We start from the raw sequence: 11,132 nt of genomic DNA on the forward strand, positions 1-11,132 counted from the left end.
TCAGCTTTCTACAGGCACAGACTGAAAACACACATTAATACATGTTGCTCCTCAATGTGTGTGTCCAGTCCTTCAGGAACCAAACTACGAATATTCACAGATTAGGTCTGTTTTGCAAAGCTGTTCCAAGATTACCACCAAGGGGTACACCCTCACTTATCACATAGCTGCGATTTATTTTTATGGGCTTTTTTTTTTTTTTTTTTTTGTGAAATTGACACAAATCTGGTGAATCTTGCCATGCTGACTTGGACACTAGTATCACATCTGCTCTAAGAATATCTCAGCCAAAAAACCAACAAGACTTTTTCTGATGCTTAGACCATACCTGTGTCAGACCCAGTAAACTGAAAGACATTTAAACAGTTACATGTTACTATCAGGAAAAATGGTAACAGAAATTTTGAACAAAAGTTCAATCAAGAAACGTGAAATATGAATGTACAGACTTACCATTTTTGTCAGCTCTTCTGAAAATCTAGAATTAAAAGAGAGAAAGAAACATTTTTACTATGTTGTTTGACTTGAAAGGGTGAAGCCTTTAGCACCAGGACCATGTCCTGCCCCACGCACAGGGCAGGACCATGCACTCCACCCCCAGAAGAGCCAATTCAGGTGCTTTGCTGAGCTCACTCTTCCCAAGACTCAGCCCATCACCCTCAGACCCACACAGTGGACAACCACCACCAGGGTAGGGTATCAACATGGTTGCCCTTGAAATAACTGGTGGAAAAGAAACTAGCTAACAAAATAAAGATAACACAAAATGCTTCCAGCATCTCCAGCATCTCCCATCTCCTTCGCAGAAGAAAGCTGAAAGCATAGATCCAACACAACAAAAATACCCATAAAAAAAAAAATACAGCACCCATGCAGCCAGCCCAGCCAACATCTCTAGCATCAATATCTCTTAAACCAAGTTTCACAGTTCTGCACTTCTGAAACAAATTATTTACATTTTTTTTTTTTTTTAAAGCATGTTTACTTCATGGGAAGGAGATTATATTTAGACTTAAAACTATAGTGTGGATGAACAGCCCACAGAGAGGAATCAGATAGCCCTTTCAAAAGAAAAAAAAAAAAAGCAATAACGTGTAGTACAGTAGAATTTGCCAGGGAGAAAGACAGCAGAAACAACTGATATTTTTCTGACTAGTCTCATCTTAGGAATAGCCCCCTGACACAATGCAATTAATAGCAAAAGGATAGTGCAAGGGTCGAAACCTTATAGGTTCCTGCCGAAAACGGCTGCTACCACAGGTCTGGCCATAAATTACCAAAAAATTAACATGCTTATAAACTGGGCAGAAAAAGGAAAACATTCTCATCGTCTCCTCAGACCTGACCATATTAATTTGAGCAAGAGCAGAGGTTTTGGCTGTACAAAGAGATTTCCCTGTGGAGGGAATAAAAGCAGCAGCAGGACAGATCAGAGCCAGCCATAAAATAGAATCTCTTATTTTCTGGGTCATAAAATCATTACAAAAAAAAAAATCAGAAGAGAAACTGCTGCACAAAACAAGAAACCCAAGAGACAAATTGCAGAATGTGCTATTTATGTGAATATAGCTTAATTAAAGAACATTAATCATTCTTTTGCCCGAAGTTCTTCCTAGGGTGCACACGGCAAAGTCAAAGCTGGACTTTCTGGTGTACTACAGCAGAAGCCAGCACCCTCGGCTTAAGCCAAACCCAAATGGTGGGAGTCGCTGAGTCCCAGCTTCAAGAGAAGGTCATACAAACCCTACAAGGATTACAGCTTGCAACCACTCCAAAACTGCTTACTTCTTGGACTGACCTTCATTTTTTTAGAGTAGTTAGAAGTTTAGGGAGGAAATCCTACCTGTCTCCATATTTATGGACTTCACTGAGGTTAAATATGGGTTTTGAAGGGGCAGCCAGTCATGGCTTGTCTATGGGAAGAAAGAACGAAGCCAGGCAGGACAAGCAGGACCCCGGCAAGCCCCATGGCTTTGGCACATCCCCCAACCATGCACAATATGTCCTGCCCAGAGTATGAAATTTTCCTCTTTTCCTGGCTTGGACACCTCAACTCCTCACTCTCCATGAGCACTCCCAGATGAGGCACTTTTCTTTCTAGATGCTGATTATTTCTGGGTTTTTTTGTTTCATCGCCATGTCCTTCTATTACTGTTCCCACTGCTTTGAAACAAAGACATTGCATCAAGTCTAACACAGAGGCAGCGATGTCTATTTTAAGGTCCTGTGGGGGATCGCCATCCCGCTATGTGCAACTGGCAGAGGGAGAACAGGAAGGCAAAAACAATAAGTAAAATGTAGCGTAAAGTGGAAGAAAGGCTCAATCTGCAGCGCTGCACTCTGTGAAGCCACCAACCTTGCAATGAACTGTCAGAGCAAGAGAAAAAAATAAATTAAGAAATGGAAGAAATGTTAAGAAATGGAAGTATTTATGGCCAGCTTCACTAAGTGAAATGTCTAGGGCTTTAACTCCCCCAGGTACTTCTAGAAAGTATGACTATTTGTAAATGAACACATTGATGAAAGATCACATTAGCTGTGTTACCTATCAAAGTTTATTCTACAGGACTAAGCTGTTTAGTTTTTATTGCTAATGAGCAAGATTTATTGTTTCAACTTAATTGCACTACCTAAAATTTACATACACAAAAAATTTAAAACAGGACACCTGGAAAGAAAGCAATTTAAGATAAAGTCACCTATCAACACAGGCAAGCAGTACATCAAGGTATGAACACTGGAATGAGCATCAGGAGGCTGATAAAGACATAATATACTACACGGTGGCTCGGTAACATTGCCAAAAATGCAGCTTCTGTGAAGACCCAGGATTTGAGCTCTAGCTCAGCAAACGAGTGCCCTCCCACATACAACCTGAAAATGCCCTCCGTTCACAGCTTGAATTAGTTGTTCCACTGTGGGAAGGATGCGGTGTGCTTTCGGTAAGGGAAGGGTGTTAGACCTGGTGATGGAAGGGAAACTGCAGCCCCTCACGCCTCCCCTATGGACCAGTGGGGAAAAACCCCAAGGGCAGCTCAGTGCTGGGCTCCCAGGGAGCTCGGGGAAAGGAAAATTCCAACCAGCTCCAGGAAGAATGGAATATAAGCAAGGTTGCTGCGCCATCTCCAACACAGGCTGCAAAGCCAGTCCGACCCGCAGCCGCTCTCCTCGGGCTTGGGGTAACTCCATCGCTGCTATTCTCTCTCAGCAGCAAAGTCACTGAGACTTCGTCAAGGCAGCAGCCCTGGAGGTCAGCGAGAGTGGAGGGGACGAAATATTGATGGAGAAACACCCTGTCCTGCCAGGCCTTTGGCAGCGATTGGCTTCCTGCGCCTCCACCCCGGCCAAGGACCGCTCCCAGCCGACGAGGGCTTCGTGAAACAGGAGCCGGCAGCACAGCAAAGCTCTTTCTGCTCCATCACCCCCAGTTCTCCAACCGTCAGGGTGACGTGCTGCTCTCAGATGGCAAATGAGAAATTATCCTGTCCAAAACGTACTACAGCAACCATCTCCCCCATCAGCTATGCTTTAAACCTACTAAGCAAGTCTCCCGAAGCACAGGGCAGTCGCATGGTGGGCACCACAGGATGCCCACGATATGGGCCAGATTAACACATTTTATAGGATTTACACAGGCAGTGCATGCGGTTTGCTGTCTGCAGCATACTTATTTCATTTACCAGGTATTTAGATGAATATAAAATTTATTTTATTTAGAGCAAGAAGCCTCTGACAAGATTTCCAATAGCTTTTTTAAAAAAAACATATATTTTTCCTGTATTCTCAAATGGCTACTGCAGATATTTGGCTGGAGATATAAGCAATTCAGAATGCTACTGGTAATAATAAACTTGAAAAAAAATTTATGGTTTCAAATTTAAACGTTCAGTTCTGCCTTCTCAAGGCCCTTGGATGAGTATGTGTGACACTGGAGGCTGCTTAATGGACATCGTCTCGACAATTTTATTAAATTCACAAAAACACTCCCCTAACAAGACAAAGAATTATTGCAGGGTTTGTAGCGTTTATAGTCTCTTCAGCAGGTTAATACGATGTTGATTCAAAAATCGAGTGCAACTGAGCTAGAATTTTCTTTTCCATTATAATCTTGGTGCAGCATCAAGGACAAGCAAAATCTAAGGGTGAGGAAAGCCAATGGATGAGAAAGCATCCAGACACTCAGACATACCTAAAAAACTGATTAATTTGTTCAGTGCGCTCCTGAATTCCTGTTTTTGCTTTTTGTTCCTATCCCTACAAGTCTTGACACCTCATTTGGAGCTGAGACAAGGGTTGATATCAGGTATGGCCTTTAGTTCTCTAACTCAAGGTACTGGTAGGAATTTCCTCTCCTACAGCCTCTCTACGTTGCTCTTTCCAGTACTAATGTGAGAAAATAATGACCTGAGGCTTTGTCCCTTTGGACTACATCATTAGACATCATCAGGCTATCAACCTCTCCCCACGCAGGAAAGAGGTTTGATTTTGGTGTTTCAGTAGGAAATACAACATTGGTGTGGAAATATTGTCCCATCCGGAGTGGGTCCCACTCCAAAGCAGATGGTTTTTGTCTCCCCAAAAGCAGAGCAGTTAGCACCCTGTCCTAGCCTCTCCTTTCACTCTTACCTTCTCCTTAGGCTTTACCTAGCTGTCCTAAATAAAAGTTGCATGAGACAGGCAAGAGTTGCAATAGATGTTACCACCTATATGGCACTAGAAGTTAGTTTCCATAAACATTGGCCCTGGGTGCAGCTCCATTTCAAGCACCCACTTACAAAGCCCTGGAGAGCAGAAGAGAAATGATGAACTTTTCCAAGCAATTACGTACCTTGCAGCAAGCAATCCCCAAATGCACAGAGCCCAGCCGGCCCCTGGACCTGCTTTCCAGCTGTGCCCTGCCAGTGTGTCTCGAGGGGACAATTTCAAACTATAGATTTCACGTAGGGAGGTTGAAGGAGGAGGAAAACCAAAAGAGCTTTTACAGCCTTCCTGGTTCACTCCAAGAAGTAGGAAGGTAAACTAAGACAAAAAAAAAAAAAGAAGAGTAAATCAACCTTAAAAAAAAAAAAAAAAAAATCAAAACAAACAAACCAACCAAAAAAAAAAAAAAAGAAGGAAAAAGGTCAAAGCAGAAGGGAACTGAGGGGGGATTCCTGTGGCTGTGATAGCTTTGCTAGTTAGGGCTGCACTGGCAACTGCATCATTGACAAAGCAGTTGGAAAAATGTGCCGGTTCTTGGATCTACATTTGGAAATACACCTTTGGCACAAACCAAATTATGTGTATCTTCTACCCAAACACCTTGCTCAACCTCATGGGGCTGAAGTGCAAATCAGATTTGGCCAGGTAAGAAAGGATGCAAGAGGAGAGATGGATTTGAAATGATCTTTCTGAGCCTGTCAAAGAAGGAAGGAGGCAGATAAGGGTCAAAATTAGTTTTCAGCAAAAGACAAAGCAGTTCAAACAAAGCTTCATCTGACCTGAAATGAATGGCACTGCTTTCTTCAGGGGCATTTAAAATAACCCCAAAAAGCAATGAATCTACTCACTATTGGCAGAGATGTCACCACCCCTTGGAGTGCACAGTCCTGCCATAGGGATGCTCACCATACCCAAGGCTGACCCTTATTTCAGATTCCAAGTAAGAGATGAGCTCTTCAACAGGCTCTCCCTGGTGCTTCTCCGCCTGCAGCCGCTGTGACTGACCAGGTCTTACCCGAGCTGGAGTTCACACTCTGCTGCCAACGCAGGTTTTTGACAGTAACGTGAAGGCAGGACAAGATGAGCAAGGACAGTCAGTAAGTCAGCACTGAAGTACTCCCAGAAAGCAATACCTGTCTAGACATTTCCCATGCCTTGGGAACTACCCACATCAGCCCTATATTCCATGTGGACTCATTCACACTCAGCAAATATTATCTGATATAGGCTTACCCAGCCACATCCTATGTTCTCCTTATCATAAGCCTTGTGACAGCTGAGGATTTGCTCTGGACTGGAAATGCCTCCATCACCACATGAGGATTTGAGCAGCATCGTGACAGTTTCAGCTCCCTTTTAATGAAGGGGTTTTGTCCTTGTGGGTGCAGAGAGAAGCTCAGAGCATCTTCAAGCAGCCCAGAAGGCAGAGAGGGAACATAGCATTACCACAATCTCTCATCATAAGCTGTGGATAGACACCAGTTATCTACAGTAGATTATACATGCTGCCAACCCTGAGCTTTTGGCTCTTGCAGAGGAAGCAGCCCTGTGCAGTCCAGACCCCCAGAGCAAACACCCACAGGTAGAGACCTAAGGGTGAGTGCAGGATGGGCACTGACCCTTTGCTCAACCCCAACCCCTCATGCTGATCTGACTGACATAAGAGCTGATCATTAAATGCAAAGTCATGTTTTCCAGGTTCCTAGAGCGACACGTCACCTTCACTTCACCTACTGCCACCACTGAAGAGCAGCTGTTGCTCCCTAGTTTTACTCGTTGCCTATTTTAGGAAATGATGAGGACTTAAATATTTTCCTCATTAGTTTGTTACCAGGGTTTAGTTAATATGAAATTTTAGCTACTTTTTACACTTGGAAACCCAGGATTTTGAGCTGATCTTTTTTTTAATCTTTTACCTAAAAGGACACAAGCAAAATAAAGGAAAAATACTGAAACCAGCTCTACATTAAGATTCACCCTCCAAGTGGCAGTAGCCAGGTTGATGGCAGACGATATTTAACCCCCTGTTGTATTTTGTTCTTCCTCAGCCCTGTTTAGCCCCATAACACGACACTTTGATTTCTCTGGTGAAAAGGGTGTAGGCAACTTCACAGTGACCCACCAGCCACCCTCACAGTCTGGAGGAATCAGGACAAGAACATCGGGCATGGTTGAGTCAACATGAAAACAGAATAGAAGTGGAAGAAAAAGTGACTAAGGTACCATTAGCGTCAGAGCCATCTTACCTAATTCATAGCCAAAACCAAGCTTAACCTTCCTTTCCCAGCCCCCGATGAACTGCCTACATAGCACACCAGCTCATCCAAACGTGTTAGTTAAATATAAAAATCTTACAGGTCTTTTACTTCATCCCCACCCACTGACGAGCTGCACTGCTGTGTGGCTGGGACTTGCTGCTTCCCCAGCACATCCACGTAATGCAAGAACGTGAATGAGTTAATCGGAAAATATGTTCTCATCCCCAAGGATTCAGAGGGATCCTTGTTGCTTTCCTGCTAATGTGTGAAAATCAACCTAAAAGCATGTTCCCGTGTTTAAGCTCTTTGTATGAAAGGGGAGGTTCTCACAGTGCACTTGAAGAGCCTGTTACACAGAAGCCACAGCTTCAATTGAGGCTTCTATTGTAATTGAAGAAAAAGGAGAGAAGCAAGTTCTAAGGGAGGAGGGGAAAAAAAAAAAAAAAAAAAACAAACCAAAAACGACCAAACTCTCAAACCTTCTATTTCCAGCATCCATTTCTACTTTCAGCAGGTGAAAAAGGACTCCCAGACCCATTGTGAAAGGGAAAAAGGATTAGCAGCTGCACACCCAGCTCTATTATATTTCCCATGGTTAAGACATTCTGAAAGTTCATGGCTCAAACCTCAAAGTGGAAGAAAAAAAAATCCATTAAAAGATGGTGAAGTTGAAAAAATAAGGTATCATTCTGGTGGAAAAACAGTCCAAACTCAAGAACCACTTGTATAAACTTAATGTTGCTTCCCAACTGCATTTATGATCTGAAGCCCAGGTTCCAGATTGTTGTAAAATTTTGGTAATTTCAGGGCAGATGAAAAACAAAACAAAACAGAAAAAAAATAAACAAGTTAACTTAAAAGACATAAGGGTATTAGTTGCGTTTGTCCTTTCAGTTTCCCAGTGAAGCCGCATTTCCCACCAGCTGGCCCGTTGCACCGGGCAGGACCATCCGCCAAGAGCTCTGCTCCCACAGTCACTCCAGTTCCTTCAGGGACCTGACATGCCTATCAGCCCAGGGTGCTCAGAGATGTCATGAGTTTCAGACTCTTCAGCCCACATCAATGCCTATCAAAAGGTGTGGTAGAAGATCCAGCAAATTATTCAGAAAATGCCAGGGTTTGCCTGGAAGTGCTACTACTGCCTAACTCTGAGGAGGCTGGAGAAGAACATGAAGCATGAGCTATCCTTTACTACAGCCAACGCCTCAGTAGTTTATTTTTGCATTCACTACTTTTTTTTTTTTTTTTTAAAAAAAAGCTAGAATATAGCAAAGCTGAGGATCTAGGTGTTTAATTACTAGATGCTGCAGTAAGACTGTAATTACACCGTTTGCACTCCGGTTGATTCCACCCTATTCTCCCAATTCATTTAAGTGCAAATCGCCTCGTTAGCTCCCTAATCAGAAAGACTATAAATATCGCAGGCAAGGCACTAAGCACATCCCTGCCTGCCCCTCCAAACCTAGGAAAGGGAACCCCAGGTCCCACGCACTCACAGGCGTCCATGCTGCCCACTTCCCACTGCACAGACCCTCCCAGCTGCAGCCCCCCAGGGACTGGGGTCCAGCACTCGGGGCAGATGCAGGACCTGGGGTGCACCCCCATATTCCCAGCTAATGTGGGGCAACACATGGTGTACGACCGGGGGAGGGGGGGGTTGCGGGACCTGGAGTCCTGCATCCCCTTCCAATCAAACTAATACCAGGATTAAGGAAATACAGTGCATCCCCATCCCAGCTGGTCCAGGGGATGCAGGACCTGGGGTGCACACTCCCATACCCAGATGGTCCAGAAGGTACAGGATCCTGGTGAGGAGATAAAGGATACAGGCTGCATCCCCGTGCCCAGCCAGTCAAAAATAAAAATGCAGGACCCGGGCTACACCTCATGCCCATCCACTTCGGGGGTGAAGGACCCAGGAAAGGGGGTGCAGGATCCAGGGTGTGCACCCATGCCCGGCCGGTCCGGGAGATGTAGGACCAAGGTGCACCTCATTCCCAGCGGCAGGGCAAGGGGGGGCACCCGTAGTGCCCAGCTAGTCTAGGAGGTGTAAGATCCGGACAAGTGCGTGCTGGACCCGGGCTACAACCCTATCCATGCCCAGGGGCACAGGATTTGGAAAGGGGTTTGCCAGATCTGGGCACTCCTGTGCCCAGCCAGTCCGGGAGACGCAGGACCTGGGTTGCACCCCATCCCCAACCGGCCGGGGCTGCAGGATCCGAGGAGTGACCCCGATACCAAGGTGGTCGGGGGGTGCAGGAGCCGGCAACGAGGGTGCGGGAAGGGCGGTGCGCTCCCGTGCCCATGGAGCCTGCGGGTGCAGGAACCGGGCGAGCGGGTACAGGAACCGGGGTGCAGCCTCTTGCCCAGCCGGGCCGGGAGATGCTGGACCCGAGCGCAGCCCCGCGGATGCAGAACCCGGGAAATAACGCCGGTCCCGAGCTGGTGGGATGGGTGCGGGACCCGGGCAGGGGAGGGGGGTGCGGGACCCGGGCTGCACGCCCACGCCCACCCAGGTGTGGGTTGCAGAACCCGCGGTACCACCCGTCCCCCCAGCCGGTCCGGGGTGGGGGGTGCAGGACCCAGCCCGATCCCGAGCGGGTGCAGGATCCGCGCAGGGAGCGAGGCAGGAGCCGGCGTTGCCGCCCGCACCCGCCGGCCCTTGGGGTGCCGGGACGCGGGGGGACCACTCACATCGAGGATGACGGAGGTGCCCTTCCTCTGCGCGGCGGCGGCGCCCGGGGTGAGCAGCTCCCGCTCGGCGACGCCCTTGTCGCCCATCCTGGCCACCACCCAGCGCAGCAGCCCGTCCAGCCCGCGCAGCGCCGGCGGAGGTTTGCGCAGCAGCCTCTGCACGCCGGCCCGGCAGTAGCGCGCTGCCTGCTCGCACATCGCTCAGCCCGGCCTCATGCCGGAGCTGGGGACTCCCCCCTCCCCCTCCTCCTCCTCCTCCTCCTCCTCCTCCTCCCACCGCCACACGGCGGGCAGCAGGCAGGGGCGGGCATTTTTGGGGTGGGGGTAGGTCACCCGGAGCAGCCCCGATGGGTGCCGCCTGCGCGCTCCCACCCCCATGCGCCCCCCCCGCCCCGCTCCAACACAAAGCATCCTTTTAGGCGTTTTCTATCTAAAATGAGTATTCCTACTGCACGTCCTGTCCCCTCTGCAGCCTCCCTACTTCCACAACAGATTTTAGCAGCTCTTTGTAACGACAGCAGAGAACAAATTTCTTGTTAGTAAGAACTTGTCCCTGATCCCCTAACCCTACTCCCAAAAGTCCCTTTATGATGAATAGCCAGCGATTCCAGCTAGGGTATTGCAGAATTCATAGCTACAGAGCTAATCACAGTGCTCAGCTGGACAATTATTTCTAATATTTCTAATCCTTTAATTCTGTATTACAAGGACATTCCTTTGCTCCTGTGCTCACGTACACAGTGTAGATCTGCAGTAGGGGCAATAAGTCTTCTGGTCAAAATGACACTAAGGCATCTCGTCTCCTGCTCCTCACTTGAAGAGATGCTCCCAGTTTGAGTTCAGACCCAGAAAGACTCCAAAGCCAGAGCGCTCAGACCCAGATCCTCTGGGCAGGTTCCCCAGAGCACTGGAGGGGTCACAGGCTCTGAATGGCCTTTCCCCCCTGCCCACCCATGGCAGACAGACCCTCTTTGGAGGCAGCTCTAGGGGACTTCATGCCCCACAACGGCCACATCCCCAAATTTGGACATCCCTGATGCAGGAACCAGCAAGCCCAGCAATCCCATGGAAGCACTACACACTTCCCACACTGAGCCCTATATGCCTGATCTCCAAATGAGGAACAGCATGGTTGTTCCAAAAGGCCTGACCAGCTACTGCTTAAAGAGAAAAAAAACAGCAATAAATTATTTCTTTAAACAGAGTTTAGATACTGCAGTGCACCACAGCCCATACCCGCCAGCAAAGCCTACCCAGAGGTATTATTTAGCCTCTTCTTCTAACCATTCATCTTTATTCAGGTAAATTAGCGTGAAACTTCTGTGTCTGAGGTGCCAGGTGGGAAAACGCGCATTTTCCTCTCAGCTACTGCTCAAAGAAAAGGGAGTGGGATCCTGGTTCTCTCTGCTGGAGTATGTGGATAATGGCTGGAGGCTCTTGAAAGCCTTTTAAATAGATGAGGCACAGAGAAGCGTGGCA

The 11,132-nt window shown here is 47.4% G+C and overlaps 1 protein-coding gene across 1 annotated transcript in view; it reads right to left on the reverse strand.

Annotated features, from left to right (window-relative positions):
- NECAB2 (N-terminal EF-hand calcium binding protein 2) overlaps positions 1-9,888 on the reverse strand; it is an 83,137-nt gene extending 73,249 nt beyond the window's left edge. The window contains exons 1-2 of the mRNA XM_042797837.1: positions 9,654-9,888; positions 454-478 (exon numbers count right to left, since the gene is read on the reverse strand). Coding sequence (XP_042653771.1) covers positions 454-478; positions 9,654-9,851 — 223 coding nt within the window. The 5' untranslated portion in view covers positions 9,852-9,888. The remainder of the gene's footprint in view (positions 1-453; positions 479-9,653) is intronic.
- Between the last annotated feature and the right edge of the window lie 1,244 nt (positions 9,889-11,132).

This window comes from Tyto alba, unplaced genomic scaffold, assembly GCF_018691265.1.
Source record: "Tyto alba isolate M040663 unplaced genomic scaffold, T.alba_DEE_v4.0 Super-Scaffold_26, whole genome shotgun sequence".
NCBI lineage: Eukaryota > Metazoa > Chordata > Aves > Strigiformes > Tytonidae > Tyto > Tyto alba.